The following is a 21,836-nucleotide window of genomic DNA, read 5'->3' on the forward strand; positions in this document are numbered from 1 at the left end:
CCATGTTCCATCTACTCCAGCAGCCTGTCCTCACAGTGGCTGAACAGATGCCTGTGGGACACTGGCAGGCAGGATCCGAGCGCAAGAGCAACTCTCCCCTCCTGTGGATCCAGTGACCTGCATTCAGAAGCATTGCTGCCTTCAACTATGGGGACAAGAGCATAGCCATGATGGGAAACAGGCATGCATAGCTCTCTCGTCCCTCACCGCACCTCCTTAGGGGCACATTCCTGCTGCACTTACAAACATGCTCACATCCCAGTTGTTCTTTTGCCAGCTCCACCTACACAGCCAGACAAAAATAAAAATCCGGAGGAGCAATTGCAAGTTTGGAAAATGACACACGCCTCCTTTATGCAACCCAAATCAATGTGCATGCAAACTGCTCCTGTGTACACACAGCTGTGTTATGTCGTGATTCTGCACAACGTGCAGAGAATCTCTGGGGCTGGGCTGCCCGAGAAACTCCCCTTGCTTTATTTGAATGCAAACGCTTCTAGTTGGAAAGATGCGCTCAGAAAACGCTAATATTCTTCCTCTTCCTCACAGAAACCCAGAACTGTATAAAGCAGTAAAAATGGCAGAGGTAATGCATTACTTCTGCCACGCAGGTGGCGCTGTGGGTAAAACCTCAGCGCCTAGGACTTGCCGATCGCATGGTCGGCGGTTCGAATCCCTGCGGCGGGGTGCGCTCCCGTCGTTCGGTCCCAGCACCTGCCAACCTAGCAGTTTGACAGCACCCCGGGTGCAAGTAGATAAATAGGGACCGCTTACTAGCAGGAAGGTAAACGGCGTTTCCATGTGCTGCGCTGGCTCGCCAGATGCAGCTTGTCACGCTGGCCACGTGACCCAGAAGTGTCTTCGGACAGCGCTGGCCCCTGGCCTCTTAAGCGAGATGGGCGCGCAACCCCCGAGTCGGACACGACTGGCCCGTACGGGCAGGGGTACCTTTACCTTTTTAATGCGAAGTATGGAAATCTGCTAAATTTGTGTGTTTTGCAGGCTGCAGAATTTAGAGTACTGCTGCAGGAATTCATACTTGTGTCAGCAGATGTACAGGTGAATATACTCAATGTTATGAGCTGGCTCAATTGATACCATTATTAATCACACATCCCCTCCTTGCACGCAAGCAGGAATTACATAACTTATATTTGAGATATCCCTCCACAAGCCAGTTTTCCTTCTAGATGGGCTACCTTCCCAGATTAATGCAGCTGTTTGACTTCACCCCTGGAAGCACACTCCATTGTCTCTTGAGACGGAAGGATGCAAACAATTTTTAAGGACTAGCAAGGAACCCCACACAGGAGAATAAGCAGGGCTGGCCTAAGAGGTGGAACCCTATGTTCCTCTTCTGAACCCCACCACCACCACCAGCAAGGCCATGTGTAACCACCCCTTGTCAATCATCATGAGATTGACACCTGCCTAAGTTCAAAGGAAGGGACACGGGTGGCGCTGTGGGTTAAACCACTGAGCCTAGGACTTGCCGATCAGGTTGGCGGTTCAAATCCCCGCGACGGGGTGAGCTCCCGTTGCTTGGTCCCTGCTCCTGCCAACCTAGCAGTTCGAAAACACGTCAAAGTGCAAGTAGATAAATAGGTACCACTCTGGTGGGAAGATAAACGGCATTTCCGTGCGCTGCTATGGTTCGCCAGAAGCGGCTTAGTCATGCTGGCCACATGACCCGGAAGCTGTACCCTTTACGCCAGTGTCGTCCATGACTGGACCTAATGGTCAAGGGTCCCTTTACCTTTACCTAAGTTCAAAGGAACCTGCTGTATACATGGCAGTCCAAATTGCCCCACCTTCCTCCATCATTAGTAACTTTCCGGAGGGATTTAAAAGCCTTCATGTTCACCCAGGAGGTTGAAGAATACCGTCCTAGCAACTGCAAGATTACCGGGTGGAAGAAAACGTTGTAAATTTAACTATAACTGCTTTTAGGTGAATCATGATTCAGGAACCCGGAGCGCTCATGGGCCACAGAGAAGCGTTCTTGGTTCCATCTACAGGATTTTAAACAAGCTGTCACACCAGGCAAATGCCCAGGTGTGTACTCTTTCTCTCACTGGGCAAAAATTACATTTTAAAACCTCCACCTTTCGACAGTTTTCCCCAAGAAAGGTTCGAGTAACGGCAAAGGAATGTGGTACAGAAGACAGGCAATGAACTGTGGGTTTTTTAAATTGTTTATTGTGTTCATGGCTGGGTTTGAACCCCCAGTAGAAAAAAAAACCACCAATAAATACAACACATTCCTAGCTCCTTTAGCAGACAAGCGCCGTGCCAGCAATGCAGAGATGCAGGGGGCCCCTTGAGAGTAGAAGTTGAAGGATATGGGGAAACCCAGGAGGGGAGAAAGGTCTGGAACCACAAAGGATGCCTGGACCTGAATGTTGGAGGGCGCACCGTCTGGGATTTCCCAGAGTTTTCTCCCGTTTCATAGACTACGGAAGGAGGAGACCCACTGCGAGCAGAGCAGAAATACTGCGAGCGCCTCACTCCCCCTTCCCCCCAGTGTGAAGGCTGTTTGAGGACTGCCAATGTCGAAAGCATTTTTCTAAGGGGTCCTGGGGCCGGGTCTTGTTAAGAGAGGGGCTCCCCGTGTCTTGCGCTGCTGGCGACGCCTGCCCCTCAGTGGTTATGGGGCCGGCCTCGCCCTCTGCCGCGGCCCGGAGGAGGGGCGTCCACCGTGGAGCGGGGGTTCTTGATGGTCTCGTCCACAGACACGATAAGGCAGGCGGCCTCAGACGCTGCTGTCAAGGCGTTGATGCGCACCACCGCTGGCTCCCACACGCAGGCCACAAAGTTGTCGGCGATGTCTTCGTTGTTCACATCCACGCCGTACCACTTGCCGCCCTGAGGGGCAGATAGAACACACCCGGTGAGGAGGTCAAGCGGCGGCCCCTTAACTCTGCCCCCACTAACCTGGCTCCCCCCTCCAGCCCAATGGCACCATAACTGTAATGTCTGTACAGGCAACTTCCCATTTATGCACATTCCCAAGGCGTTCGTGCATCGCCGTGAACATAGGAGGGGCACAGAAAGGGGACAAACCAGCCCTAAAAGAGCAAGAAAACCCCAAAAGTGATGCAAAAACAGAACCTCGTAATCCTGCGAGCCTTTGTAAGGGCAACCCCGGGAGCCCTTGCGCCAACCTTTGCAACTGGTGGAGAGCTGGGAGTCTGAGCAAGGTTTGGAGGGAGAATGTGGTGTTTGCAGGCTTTTTCAAGGGTGTTCCCAATATACGTGGTTTCACTTAAAACACGTGGTGCTTCAGAAAGTAACCCTCGCGTAAATGGGGAGTTGCCTATACCTGAGTCCTCAGGTTACAGACGCTTCAGGTTACAGACTCCGCTAAACCAGAAATAGTCCTTCAGGTTAAGAACTTTGCTACAGGATGAGAAAAGAAATCGCGCTCCGGCGGCGCGGGAGGCCCCATTAGCTAAAGTGGTGCTTCAGGTTAAGAACAGTTTCAGGTTAAGAATGGACCTCCGGAACAAATTAAGTACTTAACCCAAGGTACCGCTGTATATTATACAATATATATTGTGCTATTACTTTGTTCATATCAAGTTTTATTTCAAGTTGCTCTACACCAGTGCTTCCCAAACTTGGCTCTCCAGTTGCTCTTGGACTACAACTCCCATCATCCCTAGCTAGCAGGGATGGTGGGAATTGTAGTACAAAAACAAATTGAGACCCATGTTTAGGAAACTGGCGTAGAAATTGATATATATATTCCACATTCTTTGTAACCCACTGATGAGTTGAAGCAGCGTGCAAATTTCATTAAGTAAATAAAAAGAAAACACTGTGGACCTTGACTTTTGTGTTTGCATGCAATGAGAAGAGGAGCAGCATGTAGTTCCTATCTATCCTGAGCAGAACCACCAAGAAGCCTGCCATGAAGACGCAGCAGTATCCAACATGCCTGCTGCTGGGAAGTGATAGAAGTGGAATCTGCTGCTCTGAAAAGGCTGCAGAACGGCCCCTCCAAGCCTGGCTAAGGTCGCTCACCTGGGCGTGCTTGGCTCGGAGTTTGTTGAGGATATTGGTGGCATCGAAACCGGCGTTGTCGCAGAGCTGCCGCGGAATGATCTCCAGGGCTTTGGCGTAGGCTCCAATCAGCAGCTGCTGCTTGCCTGGAATGGTCCTGGAATAGTCTCGAAGGTACTTGGAGATCTCCATCTCTATAGCTCCACCACCAGCGACAACAGAGTCATTCTGGAAGCACACAATTGAGCGGGGAAAGGTCACCTCTCTCTCTCTCAAAAAAAAAGTCAGTTATCGCAACAGGTCTAATTTATGCTGTTCTCATAGACGCCACTGGCAGTTTGCCTCGCACGGATCTGGCTGACACCGTTTGGAAGGAGCGACGGCACGTCTGTCGAGTTCACACAAGCCAATGCTATCCACCAGCCTGCTGGCAGTGAGAGGGAGGCACAGCTGGCGTGTAATCCAAAGCTAAAGAAATCTGAAATCCATGCAGAGAATGATATGCAAAACTAGCTCACGTTTTGCATACTTTAAAAGCAGACATGGAGTATTTACTGTACTCCTTAGTACATTTAATAAAAAATTCCCTAAGCCACGTACATCAAATAAAAAAACACAACAACAAAATAACCTTCAGTAAAACGGCTAATTCAGCATGGGAAGACCTCTAAGCAAAGACTAGGGATAGATTCATGGTTAGCAATCCACAAAGATGGATTATTGCTAGCGTGTTCTAAAAATATGTGGCATTGCCAGGACTCCCTGTATATTATTTTAGCAAAGGATGCCGGATCCCCGCTGAACTTCTTGAGCTCTGGGAGCTCCCTGGACTGCAGATGTTAGGCTGCATCAAAACGAACATGGGAAGAGCACACCTGACCCAGGGAACTCTGTTAGCAGAAGTCCCTTTACAATACCACTGGAGAGTCCATTCACACATTACGCGGCAGTCAGCGTCTTCGAGAGAAAGCTGAAATCGAGGTTCCCTCCCACGCTGTGCCTGCAAGATTTCACGTTTTTAGGGGAATGCTGGTCACGCATAAAGCCTGCCCAAGACGCAGCAACAGACTGACAGCTTTGCTGCTCTCCTTAGATGAGACGTGGGGCCAACAGGCTGCGGTTCCAGCATCCTCTGGCATGTGGTGGGCATGAACAGGGAGGCTGCTTTGGAGGACGCCAGTAGCCAGAAGGCAGCCACTCTCATTGAAGGGCTCTTTGCTGTTCGCTTGGCCATGTCTCCACCATTCCCAGCTTGCTTCAGCAAACAACAGACCGAGGTGCTGCTGGGAGGAGCAGGTGGCTCTCAAGAAGGTCCAGGTGGCCAGACTTTCATCTGCAGAGAGCCTCGTTTTGATGCCACAGCTGGTCCTTTGGGTCCTAGCAGAGGGCTCTGTGCTCCCCCCACGTAGGATCCTTTGGAGTCCCGTTTCCAAGGATACATGTTTCCAGCTCTTGAGGTAGGGATGTGTGAGAAGAGCTGTTTGCTAAAGCTCAGAGATGAGCTATGTGTGTGGATTTCTATGCATGTCACACAACAGCTTCCCTGCAGCTCGCCTGCCTGCCTGCCTTCTCCTGCCCCATTTACAACCCCAATCCTCATGGCAATACAAAGCCCAGAAATCTACCCACCCCCCGTTACCCCAAAAAAACCTTCTACCACAAAGACAAGCTATTCAAAGGCTCCACATGCCACATATGGGTTAAGTGCAAGCAGCAGAATTTTGGAAGAGGCTTTCTGGAACAGTCAAGGAATCAGAGAATTGTAGAGTTGGAAGGGAACCAAGGGTCATCTAGTCCAACCCCCTGCAATGTGGAAATCTCAGCTAAAGCACTTCTGACAGATGGCCATTGATCCTCTGCCGAAAACCCTCTAAGGAAGGAGAGTCCACCACCTTTTTAAGGGAGACCATTCCAGAGTCCAACAGCTCTTACAGTCAAAGGTCTTACACATGTTTAGTCAGAATCTCCTTTCTTGCATCTTAAATCCACTGGTTCAAGTCCAACCCTCCAGAGCAGCGGAAAACAAGTTTGCTCCATCTTCCATGTGACAGCCTTTTAGAGATTTGAAGATGGCTATCATATCTCCTCTTGGTCCCTTCTATTCCAGGCTAAACATACAGCCATACCTCGGGTTACAGACGCTTCAGGTTGCGTTTTTTTGGGTTACGGACCCGCCAAAACCCGTAAGTACCAGAACGGGTTACTTCCGGGTTTTGGGGGTCGCGCATGTGCAGAAGCACTAAATCTTGCTTTGTGCATGCGCAGAAGCACCAAATTGCAACCCGAGCGTGTGCAGATGCACCGCTGCAGGTTGTTAACGTGCATCCCGCACGGATCACGTTTGCAACCCAGGAGTCCACTGTACGCAGCTCCTTTATCATCTTCTCCTCTACATACATTCCAGCTTATCAATACCCTTCTTACAACTGTGGCATCAAGAACTAGACGGTGTTCCAGGTGAGGTCCAAAAGGTAGCGCTGTGGCTTGATCAGCTGCTCACACAGTGACCAAGCAGAACTTAACTCCCAGTGCATCAGCTGACATGCAGGAAGTTCAATCCTGCTCTCTGCTGGATTTGGCTATCTCCCACCTCCCCCACCCGCATCACTATGATGTCAGATGATTGACAGGCAGGTGGTCCTGCACCTTAAGCTGTGGCACATCTGAACTGGGAAGGCAGAGGAGAGACACTCCCAGATTACAGGAGCCCCTCTGGCTGGGCCATGATCTATGGCTGATCAAGACATCCAGGAGGGCTACGGAACCCCAAGTCAGCCTAGCTGCTCAACCCGCACCTTGATTGCTCTCCTAACAATCATGATGGCATCGTGGAGAGAACGCTCCGTCTCCTCCATGAACTGTTCCGCCCCTCCACGCAGGATTATCGTGCAGGTCTTGGCCTTCGGGCAGCCTGTGAAGAAGTTGTACCTGCCAGAGAAAGGGGGAAGCGTGTCTTAGTGTCCATGGGGATCACAGCCGCGCCACGCCTTAGCTGAGATGCCCTCTGAGGAAAGGGCAGACTCAGACCCATATTTAGGTCCAGCCACCTCAAGAAACCCCCCAAATGTGTGTGAATTAAAAGCAAGCAAGGCAACTCCAAAGCTTGTCCCGTGCCTCTGCCATCCTGGCCAGGCTGCCTTCACCTGTCGCCTCCAATCTGAGTCTCCTCGAAGAGGTCGCAACGCCCAAGGACTTCATCGGTCAGGGAATTTACACTGGTCTGAATGGATCCACCGCAGGCCTGCAGTGCATGGGGAAAGAGACCATTTTAGATAACTACTGATCTAGCTTCAAACAAGCAAAATCCAAGCTCTGTTGACTAGGTTTGCTGCTCCGCTTCCTCCACCCCACATTACGAGAATGTTGTTTTCATATGTAAGTATCACTACAAAACAATAGTCTGCCTATTGCGTTGACTTATTCATTCCACATCAATGACCTGGGCTGCTTTGGGAGGAAGGTCAGGATATAAATTCAATAAATACCATATTGGCCCGAATATAAGCCACACCCGCAAATAAGCCGCACCTTTAAAATTCGGGAGGGGGGGGGAGAAAAAAAGACAATACCCGAATATAAGCCACTCCCTTAAAATTGTGCAGACACTCACGCCTGTAAATGGCAAATGTTCCATTTTACCATATGTATGTTTCAGCAGCGATATCGTAAAAGCCAATTTTTCTAAGGTCGCAAGTTTAAGCCGCACTTTACATTTTTACGGTCAGAATTTGGGGGGGGGAAAGTGTGGCTTATATTCGGGCCAATATGGTAATAACAAAGCACTCTTTACCCCTTTAACAGGGCAGTGTTGCAAAATTCTTTATCAGAATTAAACAGGGAGTTCCAAAGTGTTGGTGATGCCACACTAGAAGATCTATTTCTTATAAATGCAGAGCAAGTATTGTGAGGCACCTGTAAGAGTGCCAGTTCTGCAGATTGAAGCAGTCGAGTGAGTATATAACCAGTAAGGTGATCCTGCAAGTAAACTGGTCCCAAGCTTTATATTAAAAACGGCATCCCTCAATGTCCTAGGATTAATCAAGGCAATAAACCCTAAACAAATGGCAGGGGATAGCAAGAGCAGCCATTGCAAATTGCAATAAAGGAACAGAAATGTTGGGAGGCGCACACCCACACACCCCTCACAATTTCAAGCACAAAAAACGGGCAGTGGAAGACATTCCGTTACACGGTAACAGAGAATCGCATACAATCATACCTCATGTTACGTTTGCTTCAGGTTGAGCGTTTTCCAGTTGAGTCCTATGGCGACCCGGAAGTAATGGAACGGGTTACTTCCGGGTTTCACCGCTTGCGCATATGCAGACGCCCAAAATGACGTCACGTGCATGCGCAGAAGCGGGTTGCGTTCCGTTCAGGTTGCAAACGGGCCTCCGGAACGGATCCCGTTCGCAACCAGAGATACCACTGTACAGGTGTTTTGCTGCTCCCTGCAGCTGCGCTCAATGTCTAAGAACTGAGCTCAGCAACTAGTGACCTGAAAGGGGTCCAGGCCCACCTCTCTCTCTCCCCTGTGCTGCTTCACCAGTTCCTCTAACAGGGCTGCTGCCCAAGCCAACCGCTCAGGCTAGTTGCATAGGCAGGGCAGCCCCAAGCACCTGGCCAACAAGCTGGGAAGGCGAACAGGGGAAACCTCACCATCATGGTCCTCTTGAGATCTTCTTCAGGGACTCGGCCGGCACAGAACATGTCCCGGTCAGCAAAGTACTGGGTAGCCACGTCGCCAATCGGAAGCTTGGAGAGGATGACTTTGGCCCCTGACTTGTGGAGCTTATCAAGCTTGTCGTACAAGATGTTCCACTCAGCGTCCACGACGGCCTGGTAATCCTGCAGAGGGAGATTTAGGCAAGAAGCTATCGGTGCTGTTTCTTTAGCCAAGGGGGTGGGATCTGTTTGGCTTAAAATGAAATAAAAACAAGGGCGGGGTACGGTGCCAATGTATTTTTCGCCCTATAGGACACACTTTTCCCCCTCCAAAAATGAAGGGGAAATGTGTGTGCGTCCTATGGGGTGAATGCAGACTTCAGGAAGCTCTCTGCAAGCCTTGGGAGCCCGGCGTGACTTCCCACCGGGCTCCCAAGACTTGCGGACAGCAGTCTGCAGCCCGAAACCCGGGGAGTGCAGCAGAGCGCGCCCCGGGCTTCGGGCAGCTCTCCGCAAGCCTTGGGAGCCCAGCGCGACTTCCCGTCGGGCTCCCAAGGCTTGCGGACAGTAGCCTATTCTGGGGGCTGGGGAAGCCCGAGCTTCCCCCGCCCCAGCCCCGTGCCTGGGGGGAAAATAATTTTTTTTCTGTATCCCTCCCCCCCAAAAAAACTAGGTGCGCCCTATGGGCCGGTGCACCCTATAGGGCGAAAAATACGGTAGTTGTCTACTGCAAAGGGCGTTATGAGAATGACAACTCTGCCAATACAGTAAATCTAGACATGGAAACAGGATCAGGGGCAACAATGTTCATCCAAGGTGTGCACATTTAGAAGCGTTCCCCAACCACTGGTTTTAGATCTTCCCTGTCACAGAGGTGGCACCAGTTAGCTGCTGGAAGGGGGGTGCCCACATCAGCAGCCATGTGAAGACCACCTGGTGGAAACCCTCACAGATATGGTTCTCAATTGTAAACTATATGCTGATCTCCACCAGCAATTTCTAGATCAACTCTGTATCCCCAAATGGAAACCAGAGTCAGGGCTCATACATTTTCTATTACCGGGGAATGATCACCTCACCAAGTTAGTGGCGAAATATCTCTATTTGGTTTTTTGTCGTCAAAATACACTGCAGATGTCTGATCTTCCTGGAGACCAAGAGATGTGACGATAGACTGCTCTGCCTCCTTTCTTTTAGCAAATGTTTTGTGCCACTGGGGAAGTGGTAATTCTGTATTGATTTGTTTTGGATGTTGTATGTGATGCCAATAAAAGGTATATCTATCTATCTTATCTATCTATTACATCAGCACCCTTCTCCATTGCTCTTGCCCACCCAAGAAGCTGCCTTGTTGGGCAGCTGCCGCTCTATGGGGACAGGGTGAGGGCAGAAGAGAAAGGATGGGAAGGGCCAAAACACAGTGGTAGAGTCTGCTTTGCATGCAGAATGCCCCAGGTTCAATCCCTGGCATCTGCAGGTGGGGCTGGGAGAGAACCCTGCCTGAAACCCTGGAGAGCAGCTGCCGGTCAGTGTAGCCAGTACTGAACTAGATGGGCCAATGGTCTGATTCACTACAAGGCAGCTTCCTTTGTCCAAGGCCGCTGCAACCATTCTGCAGTCCTCTGCTGTGCTCACAGTCCCTTGAACCGAGGTGCTCCTTATAGAAGAACTTTCCAAACCTTTCATGTCGGTGACACACTTTTTATACACGCATCATTCGTGACAGAGTTTTACTAGCAAACCGCAGATTAAACCAGCCCTGAAAGCGTGCAGGGAACGTTCATAACACATTAACATATCGTGACAAAGCTTGGAAAGCTCTGGGTTAGGTAATGAGGTTCCAACTCTTAACTTGGCCAAATGCCGCATGGAAGTCAAAGATTACCCCGCAAGGCACACGGCTCTTTTGGCAAGACGTTACATTTTCACAGCTTCTCTCCCCAAGCGGTTCTGAGCCTTTACCTGCACAGTGTGAACTCTGACTTCAGCATTGTCCTTCTCTGCCTTCAGCTCCAGCTCAATGTTGAGCAGAGCGATCCTGGGGGACTCATACTTCTTGGGCTGCATCTCAAAGCCAGCGTAAGAGAAGGTCTTCTTGAAGGCAACTCCTGCCACCAGTTGGGAATCCTGCAGGAAAGGCAAGGTCATTTCACTCCTCACGCCCGCTCTCAGATGGCAGGCAACCTTCTGTTGGTTCCTACTTAGGTCTTGCTCTTATTTACTCAAGAGGAAGCCCCGCTGAGTTCAGTGGGGCTCACTTTCAATTACATGCGTACAGGAATGCAGCCTTAGTGCATCCAACTAAATTGTACCATAGACCCTGCAAAGTCAATGGAGTTGTCCATTAATTTCAAAGGGTGTGCTCTATGAAGCAAGCAAGGCCTTCACTGTCCTCTTTCTGGTGCCTGCAAAAAAACATTCTTGTTTAGACAAAACTACCCAAATGCTTAGAAAGCTGAGATAATATTAATCTATTACCCTATTTTAACTTTCATGTTTTAAAGTATGGTTGGAATTTTTTCTTGATTTTAGTTGTATCTTTTGTAAACAACTTTTAAGCTTTTTACAATCAAGCAGTATATAAATTCTGTGATTATGACTATTTTTTAAGTGCAGCAGCCTGGCTTCTTAGAGGGAGGAAAAGAGAAATAATTCTTGAAAGCCACATGGTGTGTAGTGATGGGCCTGTTAAAGAAGTGGGGGGGAGTTACTGTTCTTGTTTTTATTACGTATTTTGTTTTTAATCTTGTATTTCTTTGTTGTGAACCACCCTGAGATCTACAGATGAAGGGTGGTATAATCATCGCCATCATCATCTTTGACTAAGACTGGACATCACCCAAAGTGATTTTATCCTTTCGTTTTCCTCCTCACACTCCCATGATCTACTATCATTCCCTTTCTCCATCAGTTGCTCGAACTTTGCCAACAGGTCCCAGTTCGCTTGCTACCTGAACAGCGGTCTTGGAAGGTCAGATTGCAGGGTTTCCCACAGACACCTGGTTGGCCAGGGCAAGAACAAGACAGACCACCGGCCTGATCCAGCAGCCTCATCTTATGTTCTCCACCCTTTTTAGACTTGGAAAGGAATTCCAGCCTAGACTCCTCTGAGCCGAAGGGAACTTTAGGAGGCCAGGGGCTTTACCTCCAGGGCTCCTCCCTGCACCTTCTTGATCCCAATCATTTTGATCTGCAGCAACTCGTCCAGCATCATGACGGCATCCACCACCATCTTGGCAAAGAACTCCTTCTGGTGGGAAATCAGCTTCGAGCTCAAGGCTGTGCTTGCACACTTCTCCAGCAGGCTCCGCAGCTCCCTGCAGAGAAGGAAAAGATGGAGCCATTTCTTGCCTGCTCTCAAAGTGCTCTGGAGGAATAGCCAGCCCCGAGGCTAAAGAAGCAACACACACAGCACAAGTCTAAAAGGAGCTCATTAGACTACAAAAAAGAAACACTGCAATTAGTTAAGTGATTCTCACGACTGCTTTGAAAATGGATGGCTTTCTGTTTTTGCACATTAGGTCAGCCGCTGGCTGTAGTGCGGGGACACAAGCAGAAGAACAACTTTCCTGCTTATTGCTACTTCTCGTGAACTACTATGAACATCATAAAATGCCTACGGAAAGTAACATTTCCATCAGGCATGGTTTTTGAACGCCTGGGAAAGACAGCATGCCCATCACAGAAGAACACTTCTTTTTAAAAAAGGAAGTCAATTATATGGAAGTCTTGTTAATTACAGTTCCTTCATTTAAAGATTAACTGGCATTTGCCTGAAGATTTAATTGCATCACCAAAACATGTATCTTCTTAGCTGGAATCTATCAGCTCAGGCAATGTCCTCCACGCAATCATTAATCATGGGGGGGCAGGGGGATAGAAATGAGCCAGGAGCCTAACCCAACCCATCAGCTGTGCCTCCTGACTGGGCACTGGAGGGGAGGAGTGAAGAGGGGAGGCTTGCCCTATGCAGAGGCCTCCATTTGATTAACAACTCTGTGCAATCAGGATTCTAAACTCCTGGGCCTTTGGCTAATTAAAACACCTATGACCTTTTAAACTGCAGTGGGGGTGGTATGATTTTCGTTTGCTACTATGGTACATATTATTGCGTTTTTATATTGCAAACTGCCTTGTGGTCCTCAGCTGAAGCGTAGTATAGAAACATAATTGATAACAGCAATGATAAACCACAGGCGGAGCCCCCTCCATGCACAGAGATCCCCCTTGTCACACCTTCCCCACCCCCACCTGCAAGTGGGTCGCAGGAGGGACGGGGCCCACCTCTCTGCCTCTGCATGTTTCTAACTGCATGGAGGATAACAGTCAAAAAGGGCTGATGTCAACCAGCATTAAAGTTCTGTGCATTAAATTTTTGCTGCTGCAATTTGCAAAAGGTGGGAAGTTGTCAAACAGCTGTTTCTTACACAAATATTTTTTCATAGCCTTTTTTTCTAGGAAAGGTAACATATCCCCCGTATACATTAAAAAACAACAACTGCATAGCCCTCCACCTGCCCAGGAGTTGCATCCATCAATCATGTTGGGATTAAGAATGCATGTAAAAAAAAAGAGAGCCCAAATAGGGCTATCCAAACATTCATTTCCAAAGATTAGGCAGCAAAACTTTTGAAAAGACTTTCCAAAGAACAACATTATCAATGGAGAGCCTGGCTGCCAACCGTATCCTGAACTAAGCAAGGTGGCGATGGGTCTACACTGGCTCTACCCATCAGCTAAGCCCCATATAAGCCAAAACACAGGAAATGGGCTGCTTGAGCCCATTCCTCCCTCCATCCCACATGTAAATCCCATGTTTCCTTTTCTGATGGCAATTGTCTCCTGTCATGTCTGTGACTTAGCACGAGCCTTGGACTGAACATCTCACACAGAGACAAGGGAGGATCCTGGCAGGGCCTCTGTTGATGTTTGCACTGAGATGGGTGAAGGGTAAACTGCCCTTTCTCAACCTGAAACTGCATTTGGGGGGGGAGGTGATTCCCTGGGATAAGGAGCTATACTGGAAGACTTTGGGGGAGGGCAGATTTTGCACCTATTGCTACATGATAGGGATAGATGTGCACAGAAATGAAATGTTGGGATTGCAATGTTGTTTTCCATTTTGTTGCATTCCTGCTTTTTTCGCAATATACCCATCCAGAGCTTACTGCTGAATCCATAGTACTTAAATTTAGCGAGCAGTAAACATGCTGCCAGTGCCCCAACTGCAGAGGGGCACTGCATGCACCCAATCCATTTAAGAACCACTTGCACACACGTAGGTGCACACATCTGTGCAGAGCATCCTTTCCAATTGAGGCATGGAGGAAACTTACTCTTGGTCAGTCTTCTTGATCGTAACGGCAATCTTCCTAATCTTATTCACTGCCTGCCAAAACAAAGCAAGAACCAGAATTAAGACTTTGTGCTCAACCCATGCCAAACTCCTGCGCCAGTGCGGCGATGATTCAGCTGCCATGTGCAACCCAGCCTGAAGTCTTCACCATTTACGGCAGACATAGGCAAACTCCAGCCCTCCAGATGTTTAGGACAATTCCCATAATCCCTAGCTAACAGGATCAGTGGTCAGGGATGATGGGAATTGTAGTCCCAAACATCTGGAGGGCTGGAGTTTGCCTATGCCTGATTTACGGCAACCCCTTTCTGTGTCAGCCTCTCCAACATGGACACAAGCATAGTGTCCTATTGCCATCTTGAGTTATGTATTTTGACTTGTTTATTACTTGCTGTCAAAGCAAGAAGAAGGTGGAAGCACAGAAGTGGGACAATGGTCTGCCTTAAAGGCATGTACACTGGCACCTCAGGTTAAGAACTTAATTCATTCCGGAGGTCCATTTTTAACCTGTTCTTAACCTGAGGTACCACTTTAGCTAATGGGGCCTCCCGCTGCCGCACGATTTCTGCTCACCCTGAAGCAAACTTCTTAACCCAAGGTACTGTTTCTGGGTTAGCGGAGTCTGTAACCTGAAGCATCTGTAACCCGAGGTACCAATGTATTTAATTCCAGGCTCCACGTAAACAGGATCAATGCGAGTCTCTGCCCCAAGCAGTGGTTGGGGTGATAGGCACCACAGCAGATGGCGGTCTTATAACACCTCTGGAGATGCAAGAGGGTTACTGGGAGGCCGGAGGGACATTGCTGGAACAACCCTTGGGTTGGGGAAACTGGCTAAAATGTTTCTAAAGGTTTTAATTTTGGTTCCCATTTTGTTTTTGTTGGGTTGGTTAAATGTTTAGTTGGGGGGGGTGGTTATTTTAATTTGGGTACAACTGTAAACTGCTTATTATTATAACTACACTCAGCTCTGAGATGCAGAACACCCAGTGGCTGGGACTGTTTACATGAGCCTTTGCCAACCTGGTGCCCTCCAGATCTTTGGAACTCAACTCCCATGATGGGAGTTCTGGTAAAAAAACCACCTGGAGGGCATCAGCCAGGCCTGCCTAGAACCCATTTGTAAATATTGTTTCTTGATCTTTCACTCCCCAGGTATAAAAGAGGTTCCACAAAGGCAGGCAGGGTGCAGCAGATTCCCTTACCAGCTGGGTTGCAGTGCGGAAGGCACGGATGATGATCTGGGGGTGCAGCCCTTCTTCCACATAGGGCTTGATCTGCTTTAGGAATTCAGCAGCTAGAAGCGTAACAGAAGTGGTGCCGTCACCAACCTGCAGGAAAGGGTTAGGGAAAATGACATGTGCCTGAAAACCAGAAATTTCTGAGAAGGGAAGTTCACGAAGCAGCGGCAAGTGCCCCAACTTCCCATGGAGTAATCTGCATCCCATTCTATCCACCTCGTCCTGCCATCTCTCGTCCAAAATCACAAGCGCTACAAATCCAACATCTGGCACAAAACTCTCCCATCACCCTTCAAAGGAGCGGATCTGTGGATTACCACAAGATGGGGCGCTGGAAAAATCAATGGCAGCTTGCCACTGTGACAGAGAAAGAGACGTTGGATCCCAGCTACAGATGTTGTAAAGCTCAGAAGACACAGGCACGAGCAGGAGTACCAACATCTACCTACCACTGAAAACTATCAAACCTCCCACACCTACCTCCGCATCCTGTGACTTGGCGATGTCCACAAGTGTCTTTGCAGCAGGGTGTATCACATCAAGAAGCTTCAGGATGGTGGCGCCATCATTAGAAATGGTTGCTTTGCCTGCAAAGGTTGACAGAGACAAAGTTCATGAACAAAGTTGATTCCTGAACTGCAGGGGGTTGTTCTAAGCATCCCAACTAGATGCACCTGCAACATCTGAGCAGGTCAATCCGGACTCTGAAGTTAGTAAGAGAAAGATGAGCCCTAGAGGATCAGACCAAGGAGAGTCCCACCTAGTCCAGCACTTTGCTTTCAGCCACGCTCTGCCAGATACCTTCAGAACCTTCCTGTGGGTTTCCTAGATGCAACAGCCTTCCCTCTTCAGTAGTCTCCTCCCATAAGCCCACACATTTTGGCATGGAAGCCATCCAAATATTGTGCTAACCTCCAACCCATCCAGTCCCTCAAAGAGGGCAGAGAGGCTTTCCTGTGACAGCACAGTGAGCTTCAGAGGCACTCCAAGCAATTCCAAGACCCAGAACAAGGTGGGAGGAAGGGGAGAAGCCACCACATAGCTTCCGTTCCCACACCGGGCCTGCTAGCAAACTGACGTCCCTAGATGTTTAAGTGCAAGCCCTTGCCCTTCTCTGGAGCTCAGAAAGCGGCAAATCTCCATGACTTTACACTGAGCTTCAAACAGACTTTACCAGCTTATGCCTTGACAGAGAGCCATACCAAATCAGACCACAAGCTGCCCAGGAGGATGTGGCAACTCATTCCCTAGAAAACCATGAAGGGGGGGGATCCTGCTGCTGAAGGAGAACCACCACAAATCCTTCCGTTCTCGGGTAGTTAGCATAGGTTGGTGTTACAGGTCTTTGCCTCCCATAGATGGAGGAGGCCCTGGGACTACACACACTAGTACATTTGGACTTACTAAAAATTCTGCAGTAAGTGGCAACTGAAGAGGATCCAGAAATAAAGTCACCTTGCCCTTTCATGATCAGGAGGACAGGGTCAGAGGCATTGTGGGAACCAGGGAAGACCTCAATGGTGCCACTGCACCCGTGAAGATGACCGTGCCACACTCTGGATTCAAGGAAATTAATATCTTTAGGGTCTTCACATTACCAAAAAAGTGAGGTAGCAAAGATGTACAGTGGTACCTTGGGTTAAGAACTTAATTTGTTCCGGAGGTCTGTTCTTAACCTGAAACTGTTCTTAACCTGAGGTACCACTTTAGCTAATGGGGCCTCCCGCTGCCGCCAGAGCACGATTTCTGTTCTCATCCTGAAGCAAAGTTCTTAACCCGAGGTACTATTTCTGGGTTAGCAGAGTCTGTAACCTGAAGCGTCTGTAACCCGAGGTACCACTGTATAGGAAATTTCCAAAACACCTTGATATGAAGGGTTACCCTTTCACATAGCTATTCTTGTCCAGTATTCCAGTCTCAGGTGAACAATGGCATTGGGGGGGGGGGTCTTCTCTCTTCAAAATGGACAGCGATGCATGGACAGTTGCTCATCCCCCTCCCTTCAATGTCACCTGCCATTTCTTTGTAGGACAAAAGCTCCCCAAAGACCTGTGCCACTGACTGATTAAGATGAGTAGAGAGTAACTAGAGAAAGGTTGCCATACAGAGACACCAGAGGCAGAGCAACTCAGGTTCACAGATGGCAGCAGGCTCACCTCTGTCATCAACAATGAGCTTGTCCATGCCCCGAGGGCCGAGAGTGGTCCGGACGGCCTCTGCGATGACTTGGCAGGCATTGATGTTACTCACAAGCTGAGGGACCCCCTGGGAAGTGTCTGTGCCTTCCTTCAGCAAGATAACAGGCGTGGGCTGCAAGTAAAACAAACTGTCAGACAAAAGACCCTCCAGGACAGTGACAAAAGTTTTTTTGTCATAGAAAAGGCAGCGCCGAACAGCACAACACAATATTTTCACTAGAAAAATCAGCATTGTTAGCCAGACTTCCTATACACAGATGCAGAAACACTAAAGCAGGAAACAGCTGAATTGGAGAGCAGATTCCATCCTTAAATGCTTCAGGAATGCATTTGTTGGGATCCACAAGACGCCAAGAACTACCACCTACGAGCCCACCGCAAGTTGCTGGCCAAGCTGGCATGATGCGACAGAACCTCATAGGCACTCTTTAACAGCGCAGGTGCACTCTGCACCACCTCAGAGACAGAAGCAAATGATCAGTTTGGGTTGGACACAGCGTTATGTTGTTGTTGTTATTTATATTTTAATCGATTCTTTTTATACACTTTTAAAATTCTATTAGTATTTAATTACTTTTTAATGATTTTTTTTTAATGTTACAGATAAGTCCTGCAAGACAGCTTACAGATTTAAGTTCTTGAATTCTGGTCTGGGAAAAAGACAATACTGTATACAAATATAATCACCACCATTCTCTCTTGATGACCTGGACCTGCAATTCTATGTGCATGAACCTGGGAGCAAGCCACGCTGAAGGCACCATGCAACTACAAGAACTGCAGAGAAGGCACCGCCCCGTATGCAAGATTTATGGGGTAGCTGCGACGAAGGAAAGCAGGGCCCTTTCTGCCCATTACAGAAACAGAAGAGGACATTGTCTCTGCCATACAGCTTAAACTAACCAAGCCAGTGTTGGGGAAACTCCAGTCCCCTAATGTAAGAAGAGCTCTGTTGGATCAGGCCAATGGCCCATCTAGTCCAGCATTCTTTTCTCACAGCGGCTGACCAAATACCTGTGAGAACCCCACTGGCAAACTCACAGAATCGCCGAGTTGGAAGGGACCAGTGTTCAAAACTCCCATTGTTCTCGGCGCATTTTGCGACAGGGAATTTCATTAGCGCAAGCAGTTTCTGAGCTCTGGGTACATGATCTCAGATTAAAACTGCAGAGTGGAAGGAAAGGAGGACCTTTTTCTGCCTCCTCACTTGCAGCTACTCTCTGAAGACTGGAGAAGAGACCCTCTGAAGAATATCAAGGGGGTGGGCAGGGGAGGGACTAGAGCATAATATTTTAGCTGCAGTTCATTCATTTTTGGCTTTGCCTTCTTGGTATTCAAAAAGCACGCCTAAACATTCAGTTGTTGCGCCATTTAGCTCCCAGCTTTCATATCTCAGTTTCTAACACTGGAAGGGACCGTGTTGGTCATCTAGCCCAACCCCCTGAGATGTTGTTGTTATTCATGCAGCGTAGAGTTCAGCTACAGAACTCCCTCCCACAGGAGGCAGTGAGGGCCACCAAGCCGGCACCCGCCCACTCATACCAGTGCCAAATTTACGGATAAGCTAAACAAGCTATAGCTTAGGGCCCCACTCTCTTGGGGGTGGGGCACAAAAAATGTAAAGGGAAAAAAAACTGGATGTAATAATAATAACAACAACAATAATAATTTATTTATACCCAGCCCTCCCCAGCCAGAGCTGGGCTCAGGGTGGCTAACACCAGTAAAATTACAATAAAAACATAACAGTGCGGGGGAATGCAATTTAAAATACAGGTTAAAAATACAATTTAAAATGCAGCCTCATTTTAACAATAGCCCATAGATCAAGACCATAAGGGGAGGGAAACATAAGCGTCAGATTGAGTCCAAACCAAAGGCCAGGTGGAACAGCTCTGTATGTATATTTCCAAAATATAAATGTACATTTCCAAAATATAAAAATTGTATTTCAGTTCAACCATTACTTTGATAATATGAATATTGGCTTTGTGCAATTGGCTTTAGATACCTATTAGGTCCATAGATTACCATATATTCAACACAAAAAACAGCGGCAATTTGTTGCTGACAAAGGACAGCTGGACATAGAAAGGGCCCCATTACCTTCCGTAGCTTAGGGCCTCATCAAACCTCAATCCGCCCTGGCTCATACAAAGCAACTCCTAAGGGCCGGCAAAGCAGGACAGCGCCATGCGATGCGCGGGACTACAACTCCCAGAATGCCTCGCGCTGACTACAGCCTCTGCTTCAGAGGAGCCGGCTCCCGAACGGCCTGATAGGGCTTGTAGTCCCAGAGGCTTCCCGCGGACCCTGGCCGCGAGAGAAAGTCCGGCCTGGCCTCACAAGCGACGAGGAAACCGCGGCCTCGCTGGCTCGCCACCGGGCAGCTCCGGCCACTCAGCTGACCCGGGCCCCGCCAATACCGCCCCGTCCTCGCAGGCCAGACTTTCCTGAGGGCCGGGGAACCGCCGGTGAGGGAAGCGGGCCCGTCATGGCGACGGATGGCGGCGGATAAGCGCGGCTCCCCCACCCGACAAGCGTCGATTCATTCACTCACCATCATCTTGGCGGTAGCTCTGTTGCTAACGGTTCCTCCCCAGAATGCACCGCGCCCGTCCAGAAGCTTCCCCTCCGCGCCTGCGCGGTGGGGCCAACGGGCGGGGTTTTAATGGGGTGGGAAAGGCTGTTGGTTGAAGGCTTCGTAGAGGTACGAAAATAAAGACGCTCTCTTGCGTGAAGGTTAGAAGACTTCCGGGTTTATATGGAGGGATTTGTTTATTCGGTGAAAACCGCTCGTGGGAACAGATGGGGAAACGGGGTTTTAAGGTGCGTGGGAGAGAAAAGGCAGGGATTCCCGTTCTTTGGAACGCAGGTCTTTATCATTAAAAATAATAATCCTTTTTTTAAAAAAATTGCCTTGTACATGTGGGTGCAAGTCCCTTACTAGCCTCTGTTGCGGGCTGGGGGTGGGAGAGAAGGAACGAGAGGCCTGCAGTGTAGTCCACTGTTATTTACATTGCAGGTTGGAGGTCGGTCTGAGGTTAGTTTGAGTTTGCAGGAAAGCTAAAAAGAAAAAAATCTCCTTTGCAAAGCATCCCTCATTTGCAGCAAAGGACCATCAAATCTGATGGCCAGTCAAAATTCAGGCCTGAGCTCATGCAGAAAGCTTGTGCACCGTTGACAGGCGTGCAGACTCCTTCCCGTAATTAAATGTTCTCGTTTGCTTAATTAAAGATGTTTAAATAAAGTTTTAAAATCAAATGTTTACAAGAAAGAAGACAGGCAGGAAAATCCTCTCTTTGCGTCTCGATTTTCTTTTCAGCAGGGAAACTCAATCGCAGCTATGCTAAAGTTTTGCATTTCTGTATAGATTTTTATAGAGATGGAAATGCAGATGGTGAGAGCAGCCACGAAATTAAAAGACACCTGCTTCTTGGGAGAAAAGCAATGACAAACCTAGACAGCATCTTAAAAAGCAGAGACATCACCTTGCCAACAAAGGCCCCTATAGTCAAAGCTATGGTTTTCCCAGTAGTGATGTATGGAAGTGAGAGCTGGACCATCAAGAAGGCTGATCGCCGAAGAATTGATGCTTTTGAATTCTGGTGCTGGAGGAGACTCTTGAGAATCCCTTGGACTGCAAGAAGATCAAACCTATCCGTTCTTAAGGAAGTCAGCCCTGAGTGCTCACTGGAAGGACAGATCCTGAAGCTGAGACTCCAATACTTTGGCCTCCTCATGAGAAGAGAAGACTCCCTGGAAAAGACCCTGATGTTGGGAAAGATGGAGGGCACAAGGAGAAGGGGACGACAGAGGATGAGATGGTTGGGCAGTGTTCTCGAAGCTATCAGCATGAGTTTGACCATGATCCCGGAAGTTCTATTATCGATGTGAATCTCTGTTATTAGATTTATGGTTCATGTCCTGTGAGCTCTATGGAAAGAGCGGCTCTTGTGAACCGGAGCCCTTCCTCAGGGCCTTACCATAGAGAGAGGGAGGCATTCCCTAGCCAGACTGCTGGCAATCCTGTGTGCAATCCTATGAGCAGGAACGGGAGGGCAAGGTGCCCTGCAGATAGGACTCCATTTCCCATCAGCCCCTGCCACCAGCAGCGTGGTCAAGGATGATGGGAGTTGTAGTACTCCAGGAACAGCTGGAGGAACCACAGCTTATCTCCATCCCTGCTAAACACGGCTTACATGCCCCATTTAACCCAGAGCTTCCTTCTGAACCATGTAGGACGACGCTGCATAACAGCGGGTTGGGCTAGATGGCCTTTGGGGATCCCCTTCCGACCCTTCCAATTTACAATTCTAACTGGAGTTGTTTTTTTCCTTGCTAGGAACCATTGGCTTAGTAAGAAGGTTG

At 48.7% G+C, this 21,836-nt stretch overlaps 1 protein-coding gene across 2 annotated transcripts; it reads right to left on the reverse strand.

Annotated features, from left to right (window-relative positions):
• Window positions 1-2,314: 2,314 nt before the first annotated feature.
• Window positions 2,315-20,146, reverse strand: CCT7 (chaperonin containing TCP1 subunit 7). 2 transcript variants are annotated; one of them, XM_053402123.1, is made up of 12 exons: window positions 20,026-20,146; window positions 17,424-17,577; window positions 15,748-15,854; window positions 15,232-15,357; window positions 14,007-14,059; window positions 11,816-11,987; window positions 10,633-10,797; window positions 8,665-8,853; window positions 7,149-7,246; window positions 6,801-6,933; window positions 4,027-4,233; window positions 2,315-2,865 (listed from the first exon to the last, which is right to left on the reverse strand). In XM_053402123.1, the coding sequence occupies exons 1-12, from the start codon at window positions 20,029-20,031 to the stop codon at window positions 2,641-2,643; spliced, it is 1,635 nt and encodes a 544-aa protein (XP_053258098.1). In that variant the 5' UTR covers window positions 20,032-20,146; the 3' UTR covers window positions 2,315-2,640. The 2 variants fall into 2 exon arrangements, with proteins under 2 accessions (XP_053258098.1, XP_053258099.1); XM_053402124.1 differs by lacking the exons at window positions 14,007-14,059; window positions 15,748-15,854; window positions 17,424-17,577; window positions 20,026-20,146 and having other exon boundaries at window positions 15,232-15,293.
• Window positions 20,147-21,836: the final 1,690 nt, after the last annotated feature.

This window comes from Podarcis raffonei, chromosome 9 (genome assembly GCF_027172205.1).
Source record: "Podarcis raffonei isolate rPodRaf1 chromosome 9, rPodRaf1.pri, whole genome shotgun sequence".
In the NCBI taxonomy this organism is placed as follows: Eukaryota; Metazoa; Chordata; class Lepidosauria; order Squamata; family Lacertidae; genus Podarcis; species Podarcis raffonei.

Excerpts from the sequence above, each read along its gene's own strand:
- CCT7 (XM_053402123.1), bottom strand. Across the intron at positions 15,855-17,423 it reads GCTCATTGTTGATGACAGAG|GCAAAGCAACCATTTCTAAT; the intron begins GTGAGCCTGCTG and ends CAACCTTTGCAG. Across the intron at positions 2,866-4,026 it reads TCCGAGCCAAGCACGCCCAG|GGCGGCAAGTGGTACGGCGT; the intron begins GTGAGCGACCTT and ends TCTGCCCCTCAG.